General features: G+C 51.2%; 1 protein-coding gene across 3 annotated transcripts in view; it reads left to right on the plus strand.

The window, feature by feature from the left end:
* PKD1 (polycystin 1, transient receptor potential channel interacting) overlaps window positions 1–16,751 on the plus strand; it is a 101,020-nt gene that overhangs the window by 20,724 nt on the left and 63,545 nt on the right. The window contains exon 1 of one of the 3 annotated variants that reach the window (XM_075515364.1): window positions 12,607–12,626. The exons of the other annotated variants lie outside the window; for them this stretch is intronic. Coding sequence (XP_075371479.1) covers window positions 12,622–12,626 — 5 coding nt within the window. The 5' untranslated portion in view covers window positions 12,607–12,621. Of the gene's footprint in view, window positions 1–12,606; window positions 12,627–16,751 lie in introns of those variants that run through there. 3 annotated transcript variants of the gene reach the window in all.

Raw genomic sequence — 16,751 nt, forward strand, 5'->3', positions numbered from 1 at the left:
AATCTATGAAGTGGAAGGGGTGTGACTTTTTTTTTTTTAAATTGTCTGTCTCTGCTCCAGTGACATCTGCCCTGTTGGGTCTCTGATGGTTCCTTTCTCCTTTCTTGCTGTGTGCTTTGACAGCTGTGTGATGTGCAGTGGCTGTGGGTGTTAGCCAGCGGTAAATGCCTGTGGTTAAGGTGAATCGTCAGAGGCCCTGTGCCTGGGAACTTTGGAGAAAACCTGGATTGAGGAAGATTTAAGCTGACTAATCAAGAAAAGATTTCTGAGAGGAAGAATCAGCTCCTGGGGAAGAGCCCCTTTGCTGCAGCTATTTGAAACTGGAGTGGAGGAGAGAGTGGGCAGGCCGTGCTGGGGCAGACCTTCACGTACCCCTGCTCTGTGCCCTGCGAGCCTTTGGCACCTCGCCTCCGCGCTGGGTTGCGTCGGTGAGGGGGGCAGGTGGGAGCACTGCGGGGTGCTGAGCCCCCGAGCCACTGTGTCAGTCCCGGCGCATGCTTCTGTGGGGAGTAGGCAATAATTTAACAGATTTTACAGTTGGATGTGCCGGTGCGTATTGACCTGGGAAAGAAATGTCTCTTGGCTTTGCACATGAAAAGAAAAAAGAGAAAAGTACATAGTATAGGCTACCGTTGGTGAGATTCACCCCTGGGCACAGAGCCAGCACAAACATGGCCCATGAAACCACTTCAGCCTTATTCTGAGGTCTTGAGGGGGGACAGGAGTGTTTCACTGGCCTTGTTCTGGTCTTGTACACGGAGGAATGCTTAACCCTGGCTAGCTGAACCACAGCAGTCTTCGCCTGGGACATCTCACCAGGGCTGCGGCACACGGCATCTTGAGCAGATGCAGAAATCAAACTGCGGACTCCAGGATGTCCCCTGCCTGTTCTTGCTAATATGATTAAGAAATTTGGGGAGAAAGCATCGCGAAAGCTGCAGGGAAGGGATGCTTGCCAGAAAGAAAGAATAATTAAAGAAAAAGGGTGGCTGTAGTAGAAGAAAAAATGCTGATTGTGAATCATCAACTGTCCGTGACTTTCGCACTGTGAAAGGTTGAATGGTCCAGTCTGTGTATTTGTGCTGGCAGTGAGTGATCTCTGCAATAACAGCCATACCCTGTTTAGCTTTGCTACTATTTGGAGGATCTGTGCCAGGACTTATTGGAACCCCCCAGGCAGGCATTTAGAAGGTCTTTTAAAACTGGGGGGCGGGGGGGGACAGTGGGAGCTAAAACCCCTACTCAGTCTCCAGAGAAATTGGCTTTGTTTAAAAAAAAATCCACAGTAGGATGCTGAAGTGTGGTGAGACGTATAATACGACAGCTTTTAATGCGATCAGGAAAGGAATACCTCCCAGTAGTATTTGCAGGTATTAAATCATTAGGAAGATTAGCAGAGTTGCAAGGCCTTTTTTTTCCCTGGACAGTTTATTCCACATAATGATGTTTTAAAAAGAGGATTATAGGCATTGGTCCTGTGGGAGAAAGGAACAGACACCGTAGAGATCTTCCCTTTACCAGGTCACTGACATGACTTGTAGCCTGAAGTGAATGAAATTATCCTTTCTGTGATTCCCTCACAACAAAATCAGACCAACTGTGTCTCCATGATGTGTTTAACTTGAGGGAGAGACGTCCCTTTTCCAAAGTTGATCAGAGAAAGGAGTCTGCAGAAGCAGGCACCTCCGTGGGAGGAGAGGGGCGTGGGTGCAGCCAGCCTGGCGCACCAGCTCTGTGCCCACTGGGGTTCCTCTGGGAAGCAGACTGGGACCTCCGAGCCTCTTTCCTGTAGGCTACGGAATGGCTGCTGTGATTTCCTCCTATTTTTCCCCAGGCTGAGTTGAAACAGATGCTCTAGACATAATGTGTTCTTGACCTGAGAGCGTGTGTGACTTATATACATGTATGGATAATACCTGTGCCAGGACAGGAGATGATGCCTGGCACCGAGCTGTGGAAGTTGTGAAGGATCAGGGCCTTCTGTGTCTTTCCCCAAAGAAGCATGGAAGTTCTCCCTAAGAAGCACGCACCTTCTGCTTTCTCAGCCGGTGGTGGCTTTTGAATGCAGCCCCAGCTTCTCCGCTCCGGGACTGCAGCGTGAGCCCTTCTAGGCAGCAGGTAGCAGGACGAGTCTGCAGTTGCTGAAGGCCTTGTGGGCTGTGGTAAAGCAGCACAGAAGCTGTGTTACAGCCAGCAGAGGCAATCCCAAGAGGGTCTTTGACTGAGCCAGAGGTCAGAGGTAAATTGTTTTCATTGCTCTGGACAGGTAGAGGTCAGTCCATGTCAAGAGGGGAGAGTTGAGCTGAGGAGAGCGGTGTAAAAGCAGGTTATCTCGAGGTCAGTTGCATCTTTCCAGGATAAGCTGATGACTTGACCAGAGCGTTCTTCCAGAGCTCTTCCTTTGGTCTCCACCCTGTACCTCCAGATATGTTGCATAGTGGATTTATCAGCCATCAATATTTGGCAGAAGTGTGGACAGTTATTTGTCCCAGGCAGATCATGTTAAAGTTTTGGCTGTCTCCTATCTAGAGTTTAAATTTTCCAAGCAATGGGTAGAGAGTGAGATGTGCAAGTGCTGTTTAACCCGTGAGATCCAAACCCTTCCTTTCTGCAGCGTCAGGCTCATATTGTTCCAGCTGTATCACTGCTAACATGTCACTTGTGCCATCTGCACCCTTTGCACGTTGAGGAGCTGTTGGCATCTCTTAATGTACAACGCATAGAAACGAGTGGATCCCTTGGGTACGTCTGGCTTCAGGGCTGAATTTGTCCCATTGCTGCTTGACAAGTGTTGTCCTAAAATTCCCTATAATTCTTGTAGTTTTGTCCTAAAATTCCCTATAATTCTTGTGGTTTTGTCCTTGCCCTTCTTAGCAGGAACATTTGTCAGCTGTTTTGATGGGTTGAGCTGGGAAAGGCCCATCTCCTCTGATGAGGGGGATAGGACTAAAACCCAGAGTTGAGCTGATAGTGATGCAGAGAGTGCTAAAACCAGGTTGGGTTCAGAGGAGGACACACTGAGCAGACTCCTGTGCACGATGGTCCAGAGAAGAACCAGAAATGTACATCACCTGCACCTGAGCCTGGACTTGATGAGGACCTCCACCATGCTAGCAGCAGTATCTGCAGACACCGAGCCTGACAGCCCACTGAAGAAGCGCAAAGCGTGGTCAGTGACCAGAGCAAACCTCCTCTGATGGCTTCTGGGGGATGGGTCAGACCTGGCTGCTGGAGGAGCCTCAAGAGAAAGATTTCCATCTTCATGCTTTTCCTTAACTCTCCCAAGAGGGAAGAGTGGACAGTTTCTGTGGAGTGTGTGGTCAACTGTCTCTGCTGAAGCCCCTGTGCTTGTACCTAAGCCAGGATCGGTTAGGTGATGGAGGATAAGGAGAATGGCAGGGGCTCCTCAGCCTGTGCACACTCGGATCCCGGCAGCGGAGGCAGGGCTGGGGAGAGGAGCAGTGTTGTGAGGATTCCACAATTATTCTGCTGGTGGTGCCCGTGTCCCCTCTTGCTAGAGCGGCACAAGGAACTGTCAGCTCTTTCGCTGCAACGGCAAAGAGACGTTCTTCTGGAGATCTCGTGCAGAGGACAAATCGGTTGCTGTTTCCCACGCGTTTTCACAAGGTCTTCTAGAGGGGGCGGCTCTGCTGCCGAGCTCGGGGCCCTGCAGAGGCCCAAGCAAGCTGCTCATTTCCCTTTGTATCTACTTTGGGGCCTCTGAACATCAGCATTTTTTGGAGCAGAAATATTCTGACTGCATCACAGAAGACTTTCTAATGCTAAAAGGAAGCAACCCAACCACACAGATTATTAATGCCAGAAACATGCAAATGCATTTTGTACTGGAACCAGCAGGTCTATATTGGGTTCTAATTGTTTTTTGTTTTCAGAAGGAAGATGTTTAAGGATCTATAGTGAGCATATTCCAAAAACATTCAGAGCAGAACCCTCCAACCCAAACAACCACATTTGAAAAAATACGGGGGAGCTTGTATCAGTATCAGCACCAGAACACAGGGATTAAGGAAAGGTCTGTCCTTCGGCGTCTTGTAAACCATTTCTCTTTTCTCTTTCTGTCTGTCCAGTTGCAGAGCAGACTGGTTCTGGGTCTTTACCATGCCCTGTGATTTATGGCACATAACATGAACCAAAGCTGCTGTTCAATGAATTCCTTGAGCATTTCTGTTCCAATAAGGATTCATGGGCCTGACTTTGAATTATGGTGCCCTTGTGCTAGAGAGACATTTACAATGAAACAGTAGATTGGAAGCCCTTTCCCCCTGGGAATCGTGGAAATACTGTTATATCTCAAGCTTCAGAAGGAACCGTGATGCACGGAGACCGCCCGAGGTGCAGGCCCACCTGCCAGCAGAGCACCTCTGCCCCTGGTCAGTCTGCACACCTCCATTTGGTTTAGGCTGCTTAATTAATCAGGTTTGCTTTTTTTTCTGCTTAAATAGAGGAAACCTCTAGGGTTGATTCTAAAACTCTGTTATTGGATTCTAAAACTCTGTTATTGCCCAGCAGACCAGAATGTTAACTACGCTTTTAGGCAGTTTCTCCGTAAGTGTTTTATTCAGGTGATAGACACAGCAACTCCTGCAGAACTGCTGCCTGGATCCTTTAATGAAACACATATTTAGGCATCTAAAACAACAGTCCCAGATTGTTTCTGTATTTGATAAAATGTATTTGAATAAGAAAGTCCATTTGGGGGCAAAATACCTGTTTGTGTCTATGTCTGTGTATCTGTTTGTCTCTTTATCTACCTAATTTCAAACCCAGAATCTTGTAACACCCAGGGATCCAGGGAGCATGGAAGCGAGCCAGGAAAGGAAAGGAGATGTGCTTTAGGAACTAGCGTAGGTGATGTTTGTTGGTGGACACTTCAGCAACACTCAGAAGTAGAAGAGATGCTGCAAACCTAAAACCTTGGCCATCATTTCAGAAATCACGCCTGATGTTGCATGCCCAGCCTGCACCAGAGGGAGGAGATCAGGGCTTCAGGAGCTGTCATCTGCAGACCCCCAACCCTTCTGCCGGGCTCAGCGTCCGATGGGCCCCCCGTTGGCACACGGGTTAGCACCTTTCTCTGGGCCACCTGGAGTTGTCCCAGTGCTGGCCTACAGCTCAGACTGGTCTGACTTTCCTGCTCTCACATAGCCTCCCCTCCCCTCCCATTTTCCCACCAGTCTTCCCTGAAAGGAGTCATCTTCTGCCTTCACAGCTCCCAACGAACACCGCTCTGGTCACGCCACCCCCATGTTCATGCCGCGTACCCGGGGGGAGGCAGTGAAATTTGGCACAGGCTGGGCTGAGCCCTCATCACCTGGAAGGGCTGGATCCCCCGACACAGCTACGGACTAGGAGAGATGGAGAAGTCCTCATCAGTGAAGTTTCTGGCTATGTTCGTGGTATCTTCAGCCTGATGTATAACAGAGCTTTGCCCTTGTTACTGTTGAGAGAATATCCCTTCCTGAGGGCCTGCAGGCTTTTCTCTGGTTGCTGTCGCGAAGAACTTGTTTCCCTTACGTACTCATTTCACTTCTTCTCTTCCTGCTGCTGGTACAGGCTGCCAAATGTTTTGTTTCTTCCTCCCCCATAGATGTGTCTGCATCCACTGCTGTTTGTGTTCCTGCTTTCCTTTTGGAGGCTTTTTTTTTTTTTTTTTTAACGTCAGTTGCATTTTTATCATTTTTGGATCCTGTGAGTTAGAGACTGCACAGCACGGGGCGAGGATGCTGCACAGATAACGTCCCTGTTCTGTCACCTGCCTCATGGCCGTCAGGAGCAGACCAGGTTGGCTGAAGACCAGTGTCCAAAGGGTTTAACCAGCAGACCTGTAGCTTCCCCTCCTCTGCAGGCCACGGTGGGAAGCAGCCAAGCCTCCCTCCGGCTCCTCTGGTGCTCATTTTGCTGTGGAGAGCTGTGGCAAACGCCGCTTTTCAGAGGTGACTGTGAGAAACGACCCTTGTCCTTGTCTCTCCTGGGGTTTTCTTTAATACAAGAAGAAATTGGGCACCTGGAAGAAATGTGGACCCCAGGCCCGGCCAAAATCTCTTGAAAGAGACCTCATAGAGAGGAACCCTTGTCCTCGTGGCCAGCGTCAGTGTGGCGGGGCAGCGGGTGTTGGGTCCCTCGGTCTCTCCTGGCTCTTGGTGAGGGAAGGGGAGCGGGGCACCGGGACGGGGCCGGAGAGGAGCCGCGCTCCGGGCTGGAGCTGGACGAGCGTTACATAACGCACCGCACCGCTCCGCTCCGAAGAGACGTTCAAATGATTAATTTGAGGCTCTGGCAGCCACTTCCCTGTAATAATATTTTAAACATTACTTTTCCACTGGTCCTTGCCAGCAATCGTTATTTTGCGCTGTGGAGGCTGTAAAATTTCACTTCAAGGATGGGTTTCACTCCCGTTACAAAATGTGTCTGGAATGTGCAGATGTTTCCTTCGGGGAATAGCGAGCCAATCCGCTCTAACACATCATCCCCACGGGGAGGACTCAACGTGCTAAGCAGCCCTATTCACAAAATCACAAACAAACACACACACACAGAGCCCTGTGGAGCTGTACCCGGGCCGGGCATGTCGCTCAAAGCCCTGTTGATGTAAAAAGCCCAACGTCTCTGCTGGAGCTGCAGAAGGCTTTGGTCTGGGCTGCTGCTGGGCTGCAGGGACACATGTGCTGGTCGCAGAGAGGTCCCTCTCTGCACCTCGCAGGAGCTGTGCGTGTTGTTATTGCAGCTCGGCTTTCACACAGTGCCACATATTACTGTTTTCTGGAGACGGATTGGAAGAACTATGAAAACTTTGGCTTACGGGGTGCAAAATAACATCCTGCAGGTATCCAAGGACGTGCATGCCAAGGACAAAGAAGAATTGCTGTAGATGCGCCAGAGTTAGAGAGATGGGATTTAATTGAACAAAAAAAAGTTTGCATGGAGAGTGGAGAACACTGAAATGCGCTTTTTATGGAACAGCCACTGGCGGACAGGAACCCCAGCAACTGGGACTTCAAATTAAGGCTGTAACCATCCCTGAGGAATATCTTATGGGGCTGGCCCTGTTTTTATAGGAGGATCCAGGAGATCACTCATTTTTTTACTTGTGTAGTTTTCTCTTTCAGTATCATCTTTACTACACGGGATGGGAGAACAAAGCTGTTAGGGCTGTCAGGTCCTTGGCGCTCTTAAAGGGGTCGTCTGTCGTGCACACAGCAATAGGTGCCCGGAGCAGATCTGCTGGAAGTGCTCCTGGAGCCTCCCGCTCTGCCCCACACCAGCTGCTCCCCTCCGCTCTCAGCCTTGTGCCTCCCGCACGGCTGTTCTCATGTCCGCAGGTCAGGAAGGCCGGTCTTCTGGGGACAGGTGCTGTCTTTCTGCAGCTCCAGATGGTATATCTGGACTGTCTTAATCTGTGTCGAGCCGTGTTGCTTCAAACCCTGCCTCTAATGTTGTGAGAGCATTTTAGGCCCGTATCATCTGTAGGGAGAACCTCATTTGGGGTGCTAGATAGGTTTTGGTGATGGGGTCTGCCTTGATCCTGATGTGCACCTCTGTCTATTAATCAATATACGGGGCTACCTTGCCTTATACCCTGCATAAAAAACAAGTGGAGCCTGGAGGAGAAATGAAGGCAGTTATGGAAAATAAATATACAAGATACAGCACTGGGAAAGAGAAATGTTAATAGTGATGAGTATGGACTGAGCGCTTAAGCCCATCAAACACTGATAAGCAAAAAAATGCAAGGAAAAGTCTGTGGCCAGCAAAGTTGAGAAGAAGAAAGAGTTTTTCCAGTATACTGGGAACTAAAGGAATTAAACGATACTGGTCTGTTAATAGATAGATGTGGTCAAATTATCAATGAAAATACAGAAGAGACAGGACCGTTCAGTAAATGTTTCTGTTTTCTATTTGGAAAAAAGCCAGATGATGTATTTATCATATGAGGATGATGAAACACTTTCCACTCCAACAGTAACTGAAGAGGATGTTAAACAGCTGCTATTAATGTTAGACCTTCTTAAACTAGCAAGTTCAGATATTTTGCATCCAAGAATTTTAAAAGATCTGGCTGAAGAGCCCTCTGGGCTATTAATGTTCACTTTTAGTGGGGTTTTGGGCAGTAGGGAAATTCCCAAGGACTGGATCAAAATGAACATGGTGCCAGTGTTAACAGAAGGTAAATGGGATGGTACAAACATTAATTATCCTCGTGTCTTGATTTTCTAGCCCAAGGAGAAACAATACAGTGCATAGCATGAACATTAGCTAGAAGTTAAAGAGAATAGTGTAATTAGTGGCAATCAACATGGAAAATTCACTTATGGAAAATAGATGTCATGAACTTCTGCCTTTTAAGTAAGCTTACAGATGGAGTAGATGAAGATGATGACATTGATGTCATACACATATGACTTCTGTAAGGTATTTGACTCAATGGCACATATATTTGTCAGAAATTGGAATGAAAAAAATCAGCACTACATATATTAAAGGGATTAAACACTGGCTTCAAAACGTAAGGATAAACTGGAGTCATCATGAAGGGCTGTGTTGCAGTGAAGTCTCAAGGATTGCGTGCTGACTGCCTCCGTAGTGTATTTGTCAACAGGCTGGAGGAAGACAAAAAACATTAGTGGAGGAAGACAAGAAACGTTAGTGATACTGTAATGAGAGTGCCAAAGCACAGAGAAAGAAACGGAGCTCTGCTTTCGTTGGAGACTTGGTCACAAAAAAGAGCAACGATGCTGCTGAGTATAAGATCATACATCTGGGACCAAGGCAGGCAGGCCTGGTGTATAGGATGGGAACCTTCTCCTGGAAGGCAAGGACTCGGCCAGGGAAGATGTGGTAGTCGAGTGCATGATGAAGGTTGTGGCCACCAAAATGATTAGTGCAACCCGGGGATGTGTAAGCAGGGAACTATGGAGCAGAGGGGTTGTATTTTCTGGTGTCCTCACTTCATGGAGGTAGCGATGTCCTACAGAATCTAGCCAAAAGCGTATCTGAAGGACTGTCTCCTGAGAGGCAGCTGGTGTTTGCTGCACCAGCAAGAAGGTGGTAGGTGACTGCAGCCTGGGGAGTATTTGTGGTTAAAACCAGAAAACATAATAGAAGGACACCCTCAGTTTAGTGGACAGGCAGAGTGAATCCCACACCTGGGAACTCAAGCTAGGCAAATTCAGACCAGAAGTAAGCCTAACTGACTAACCCTGCGCCAGCTTACCAAAGCCGGTGATGGCCGACCCATCCCCGGGAGTCTTTGTGTGAAGATGGGAATGTTCTCTAGAAGGATGGGGGACTGCTTGCTGAGGCTTTGTGCAGGAATTGATTGTGAGGAGCGCGATGGCTTGCAGTTTGTGAGTTGTTGGGATAAATGATCACGATAAAAATCTGTGAGTCATTCCCGTTGCTCTTTGCTAGTGCAAGAAGCAGACTGCCAAAAGGGAAGGGTTAGTAGCTTTGTGTCCTGTTCCCCCCTTCCCCAAAACTGGCTCATGTATCGGGTAGGTCCCAGAGCTTCAGAACATCTGGAGAGCCTGTCCCTCACTGAGGAGACCACAGAAAGCAGACATAACATCAGGATTGCAAGGAAAACACAAACCGGATTGTGCTGCAGCCGTGGTTTGGCCAGGTCTTGTGTCCTGAACATGCTGCACTTTTCTTTTTGCTTCAGGCTCCCCTGGTTTGTGGATTTTCTGTCGTAGGCAGTGGGCTGTGAACTCTGTGGTTGTGCTCAGCATCATTGTTTTCACAGAGCAGCACCATTTACTTTGTGCTATTTTTAAACGTATCAAGTGCTAATGTGACTGCCCCAAATCCCAGAGTTTTTTCTCTGGAGAAGAAGAAAATAAGTAAGGGGCTCAGCATCTCTCCGGCCCAGGCTGTGCTGCAAAACGTTGCTGAAAGTTGTTCTCCATCGCTAACAACGCACTGCCAGGCCTGGACCTGGTTGAGTCTTCCTGGGCTTTACTTGTCCTTTTCCTCACCTCAGCTATTTTTAGTTAGCGTCCCATGCTTTGAGCTGACGGGTGTTGGTGAGAGGCTGGAACAAGGAGTCTCTTAAATGAAATGTTGTTGGTAAAACATATCGGAGATGAAAATCAATTGACAGACAGGACTAAAATACACACAAAAATGTTTTTCTTAAGCAGCCACCCAGGAACTTGGAAAACTTGCTCGTCTGTTAGAGATTGCTGTTAGCTAAAGGTCAAACAAATTTGTACTGTCAGCTACAAAAGGGAAAGCATTTGAGGGAGTGTTACCACCCGTGGGAAGTGACTGTCGAGATCTGGCTACGCGACCAGCTTTACCAAGGGTGGGTGGAAAGTCGGGTCCATTTTGGCTCCGAGGCAGATGCCGGCAGGTCTGTGCCGGAGCCTGCGGAGCCAGGCTGGTGGCACCCTGGTCACCTCTGCTCCCCGTGCCCGGCGGGGGGTACGGGCTGGGGGATTTTGGAGGAGGACCTGGGGGGCTGGGACTCAAACTTTGCAAACCACTGAGGATGCAATGGCCATAAAATCTTTCTATTAGGTCCATGTTGCCTTTGTGCTGCTCTGACAGCAGAAGGTCCAAAGCGGGGAGCGCGCTGTGCTCACCCCCAGCTGCTCCCACACCTGGAGGGATAAAGGGACACGGTGACCGTGTCCCTCAGCCGCCTCGTGGCACTTGGCCATGAGACTTTCCCCATCTGTTCTCACACTGTTTGGGATCCAGGGTGCCCTCAGTGTCTGCTTTACCTGCCGTGTGTGTGGCTTTGGCTGGTACGTGATGTTACTCCTAAATCCTCAGTCCTTTGTGAATGCCCATAAATGCCGTGTTTTGCTGCCTCATGGCTTTGTTTTCCTCTTGTTTGTGTGCTGCCGGTGCTGTGCGGCGCCTGACAACATACTAACTGTTCTCCCGGTGCGAGAAATGAGAGAAGTATTTCTTCCCAACTGTTTGAAGAAATTACTTTTGATCTGGTGCTGCCTTATCAGTCTCTCTCTCAGCTGGCTCGCGGTCTGAATTCAACTAGGAAGTGGCATTAGGTTGCCATTTCAGATGATCGGGAGGTCCCTGGTTCGCGGTTCTCGTGTTGTATTGACGCCCAAGTTGTTCCACTGTTCCTTTTGGGATGCCCCAGACGGTTTCCAAGGAAGAGGCTATGCAAATATTTTTTCATACTGTGTCAGTGTTTGCAAACTGGACGTGTGCTTTGGAGAAGACTTTCCTGGAGTTCTCTGGGTCTCTTGGCTCCAGCTCCTGTGTCAGCTCAGCAATGTATCGCTGCTGTCGGTTCAAGAGCATCCAGAGCCTCCTGCATCCTGTGAACCTCGCCTGTGGCTGTCGTTTGTTGTGCATAGCAGAACTTACGGTGCTGGGGAAAAATAGCATTATGTTTTTATTATTTCTCACGGAGAAATAATATCCCCAGAGGATAGCTATTCAAGCAAAGGCCTCACATTAGAATAAATACAAGTAGGATAATAAAAAAACAGGACCCGAAGGTTATGTACTCCCTCCCCTGTCCCAGTGGTGAATTAGTATCAACAATACCTAAACATTTATTGAAAACTCTTCACTTTCTGTGAGGAAGATTAAGCACTTAGTAGCTCAGCTGTGTAATTCCTAAATTACAGCTTACAGAGGGCTCACTTTTCATGGTAAAATAAAATATCACTGGGCTCCGAACGTGCTGACTTGGAAACACTCTGGGTTTTCAAGAGAGCAGAGCTGGGCGTTGAAAGAGCTGTGTGTCGGCATGCAATGCCACAGGACCTGGGGGCTCGCTGGACGGATGCTTTTTTGGGGAAGAAGTGGGTATCTCTGTGGAAAGCAGTTGGATTTGGGCTGCAGGCATCTAACGTGGTCTCCTTTCTCGGGCTCTGCCCTGTGTGCTGGGAAGATACTTGGTTTTATCGCATCTTTGGTTTCCTTGCAAACTTTCCATGAAACAAACGTATATTTGCAGGGCTGACATTCAACTGGATGAAACTGCAGACAGCTTGTTTACGTGCAGCACTAATTATGGACATTAACTTTAAATATTTGGGTTGCTGCTTTCCCAAGCTGAAGGTCTTCTCTGTTCTCATCTTTTAGTGTGATGTTACGGAGGCAGAGCAGGGCTGGGTGATGCCTGATGTTTCAAGCCTTATTTTATGCCACATTAAGTCACCTCTTGGCAGTGGAGGGGAGGACCGCGTCCAGCACCAGCTCTGGTCACTGCCGGCTACTGGTCGCTCGAGCGGCTCAGAAGGTGGGACCTGGTGTGAAAAGCCTCTCTCATAACGGTGGCCGTCCCTGTAGCCAGCTCCTCGTCCCACCGGAGCGCCCTGCAGAAGCTCTTGCTGACCTCCACAAGCACGGAGGCCCCTGGTGACTCCCCAGTGCTCCCCTCGCCTTTGGCTCCATTGTTTCAGTGTTGGGAATGAGGAGATGAAGTCAGTGGCAGTCTAAGAATAACTTGTAAAATGAGCTGTGCTGTGGGTCCCTGTGCAGACAGCAGCGCTCCGGTTCCTGGGAGCCTCTTGTGTGAAAAAGCCCCCACCCAGCCCTCCTGGCCGGGGAGGAGAGGCACGGAGCGCATGATGCCATTGCCTACGAGCCAGCCCTGCCAGAACATGACGTCGCTCCATGAGGTAACACGTCCCCTTTGTTCGAGTGGCTTCATCCCTGGTCCGACTTTATAACCATATTTGGGAAAATCTGTGGAAAGCTGCTGGCTGCGGGGATCGGAGGAGCTGCTCCTTGAGTCTCAGCTGCCCTGCAGACAGCTCCCACCTGGAGCGTGGGAATGCCCTGGCCGTGGTGGGGACACCCTGGCCGTGATGGGGATGCCCTGGCCGTGGTGGGGTTGCCCTGGCTGCGGTGGGGTTGTCCTGGCCATGGTTGGGATGCCCTGGCCGTGGTGGGGTTGCCCTGGCTGTGGTGGGGTTGCCCTGGCTGTGGTTGGGATGCCCTGGCCGTGGTTGGGATGCCCTGGCCATGGTGGGGTTGCCCTGGCTGCAGTGGGGATGTCCTAGCTGCGGCAGGGATGCCCTGGCCCTGGTGGGGATGCCCTGGCCCTGGTGGGGTTGCCCTGGCCCTGGTGGGGTTGCCCTGGCCATGGTGGGGTTGCCCTGGCTGCGGTGGGGACACCCTGGCCATGGTGGGGATACCCTGGCCGTGGTTGGGATGCCCCGGCCGTGGTGGGGATGCCCTGGCCATGGTGGGGACACCCTGGCCATGGTGGGGTTGCCCTGGCTGCGGTGGGGACACCCTGGCCATGGTGGGGTTGCCCTGGCCGTGGTTGGGATGCCCCGGCCATGGTGGGGTTGCCCTGGCCATGGTGGGGACACCCTGGCCGTGGTTGGGATGCCCTGGCTGCGGTGGGGATGCCGTGGCCGCGGTGGGGTTGTCCTGGCTGTGGTTGGGATGCCCTGGCCGTGGTGGGGACGCCCTGGCTATGGTGGGGATGCCCTGGCCGTGGTGGAGATGCCCTGGCTGTGGTTGGGATGCTCTGGCCATGGTTGGGATGCCCTGGCGATGCACCCCGCAGATGCATGTGGCATCACCTGCTCTGTCTGCTCCGGGGATGGGGCACGGGCACAGGAGCAGAGGGACTGTGGGCGAGCAGCGGCTGGGTAGGGACTGCCGTGTCGCCTGGGGTGTGCTGAGCTCTTGGCTCGGTCTTGTGCAGGGCTCAGGGATCAGTCTTTCCCACGCTGCTTGAAGCACTCACAGCCCCTTTTCCTCAGCCACCCACCAGCAGGGACGCAGACACCCACTGCCTGGCTTCAACCACGAGCTCACCCGCTCTTCCAAGAGCTACGGGAGTGTTTTACACTGCCCTGTGGGCAGCTGCCTGCCTCTCAGCGGGATCATGAAGAACCTGCGGCCCCAACCTAGTGAGGCGAGTAGGATTTACTCCTACAAATCTGAGGGTCTCGTCGTCTGGTGCTCCGGGGGAGGCTTACGGCAGGCTGAGGCAGGCTGAGATGGGGAAGGAGCGTTGCTTCACTCCCGTTGCTCAGAGGGGAGCCCGCAGTGATGGGGTGACCTGCTCGTGGTCCTGCAGCGAGTCTGCAGGGGAGCTGGGAGTTGCATCAGGATCTGCTTCATGTCAGACCCAGCCGTCTCCTGGCACAGCTGCCTCGCAAGGGCATTATGTGAGAGTGCTTTGCAGTTCTCCCAGGAGAGCACAAAGTGTACAGAACATTGCAAAAATGCTTGTATCCTTGCCTTACATTTTCCTATCAACAATTACAATTTTGCTGTGGGAAGAAAAACATTTAGTTTTTAGATGAATATTTGTGACAAAGTCTTTTGGGGCAAATTCCTTAGAGAGAGCTAAGACTTGGACCAGCATTTGAAACTCATAAAATCAAAATGAACAAATAACTTGTCATCGTGCTGTGACAGCCTCAGGGAGACGAGGGTGCTCGTCGCCGTCTGCCAGTCCCAGCGTGCAGCTCTCTGCTTGGGACTCGCTCTCAGCAGCTGCCGCTGTCTCCCTTTGCTTTCCCTGGACAGCCCTCCATCTCATGCGCTTGCTCCCTAGCAGCCTTGCCGTTCTTTGGAAGCCGGTCTCTGCAGTGGAGTCCCTGGGCACACGGATGAAGTGCAGCCTCCTCTGGGCTGGGATGCATCAGTTCACAGTGACCCACTGCTAAACAGCTTTGGGAAAGAAAGGGCTGAAACCCACTAGTGAAAGGCCCCTCCTCGTGTTCTCGGAGCTCTCGGAGGTGCTGTGCGGTGGAGCTGGAATCCCTTTGCCTTGGAAAATCCCTGCTTCGGTGTGATTGAAACCAGTAGCTGGTGATGAAGATCTCCATATGCTGTTGCCCTCCTGGCTGTGCTGAAAGGCTGAGAGCTCATCACGCAGGAGAGCTGTTGAGGCAGCATTCCTCCCAGCCTGCCAGCCATGCCTGCCAGCCGGGGTGTCCCTGCACCTACTGCAGGATGACAGCGTTGCTTCCCGCGCCCAGCACACAGAAAAATCTGTGTTTTTTCAGATTTCCGTAGCCACTGTGGCAAGACTCTCTATTCCCCGCTCTGCGCACGAGCACCGTTACTTCTACTGTGCTTCCTAGGAGAGGTGCAAGCCAAAAGACAAAGAAAAAAAGGAATCAGATCAGCAAAACCCTATAATTTTTCCTGGCTCAAGCATGCAAAAACACATAGGGTTTTTCCTCCTCTTTTCTGGAAAGTCTATTATGTACGTCAGGCAGTATCAGCACAGCACTGCTGCATGGGGCACCGTGCTGCCTTTTATTCCTGGAGACTAGAAAAGTGTTTGCCATGGTAACTCGTAAGACAGCGGGTTTTGGCTGTGCAGGCGGCCTCTCGGGCAGTTTGCTGCTCTGTCAGCTGACGGGGGGCTCTGGAAGCAGTGGGCTTCCTGGTGCCTCACAAGCCATCTCGCATGTCTCCCTGTCACTTGTCCTCGCTGGTTGCAAGGCGTGGAACGGTGCAGCCTGGCTTTTGGTGGGGGTGAGAAATGGGAGCATTGCTGGGCCTTGCTCGGAGCATTGCTGGGCCGCCGCTGCTGCCTGCGGCATTTTCTGTGCTTCGGTTTGCTGCTCGCTTCGGTCGTTGCCTGTCCTCCTTGGTTGCTGCAAGGCTTTAGCCACGAGAACTGCCAGGGACTGAGCACCTTCGTATTCTGCGGTGGATGTTTGGGTGAAGCATGTGGAGTTTGTTGAGATCAGAAAGGGGAAACTGTTTGCACTGGAAGATGTGCTTGGGAAAGAGAGGACTGGGGCAATCTGGGAAAGGCTCTGGAGTCAGGAGTGGGGCAGAGAAGATAAACAAGAACAGTTATTCAGTGTTCACAGTGCAGAAAATTAGGCAGTATCCAATGAAGTGATGCCTCTAGCAGGTTTCAACAAACCAAAGAAAGTACTTTTTTCCTAAAGTACGTGAATTACGGGGCTTGTTGCTGTAGGCTCTTGTGGAGCCCAGGCTGGCTCAGAAGGGGCGGACGGCATTGTGGAGGATCGGTCTGTTGGTGGCTGTTGGCTACGACAGTCCGATGCAGTCCCTGGCTCTGAAGGTCCTCTGTTGCTGGCTGCCAAGAGCTGGGAAGTGTGTTGGAGAGGGTTCGCTCGCTGGGAACTTTGCTCATGCGTCTCCCTCAATCCTTGCTACTGACCGCAGCTATCCCTTCCTCGTGGGATGACAGCTGGGGATGGGATATGGGGCAGGATGGACCCTTGGTCCCAGGGACAGAGCTGTTGCTACGTCCCTGCACCCACTCCTGCTGTTAAAACGCAGTCTCTGGGCCAAAATGGGGCCCAGCCCTGTCCCCATGACTCTTACTTCGGTCGCACAAACGTGAGGCAAACTCCATTTTGGAGGGGTCTGTCCTGGATCAGGGAGAACTGGCTGGCTGGGGGAGGCTTGTGGGAAAGCCCAGCCTGGCTGATCCATGGGGAGAAAGTGATTTTCCCCAAAGGACAGATGCTGCATTTACTCACCCGGTGTGTCCTGTCGGGCCAGCCCAGCTCAGGAAGATGGGCTGGGAGAGATAGAAACGCTTTTCCCTTGACTGCAAGCTGCACCCAGCAGCCTGGAGGGCAGATGCTTTATCCCTCCTGCACTGTTGCAGGCCCCTAGGTAGCCACTGTAGAGGCTCCTGTGTAGACTCTGAATGGAAATATGACTGTACCCAAGCCGCCGTCTTTCCCTAGCACCTCTGGAGCCTCACTGACCCACAAAAATCTTAGCTTTTACTGTGGCTTACAGACCTGGAGCTTCTTTTCTACTGAACCGCTGCGGCTCTC

Source organism: Mycteria americana, chromosome 12, assembly GCF_035582795.1.
Source record: "Mycteria americana isolate JAX WOST 10 ecotype Jacksonville Zoo and Gardens chromosome 12, USCA_MyAme_1.0, whole genome shotgun sequence".
Classification (NCBI taxonomy): Eukaryota; Metazoa; Chordata; class Aves; order Ciconiiformes; family Ciconiidae; genus Mycteria; species Mycteria americana.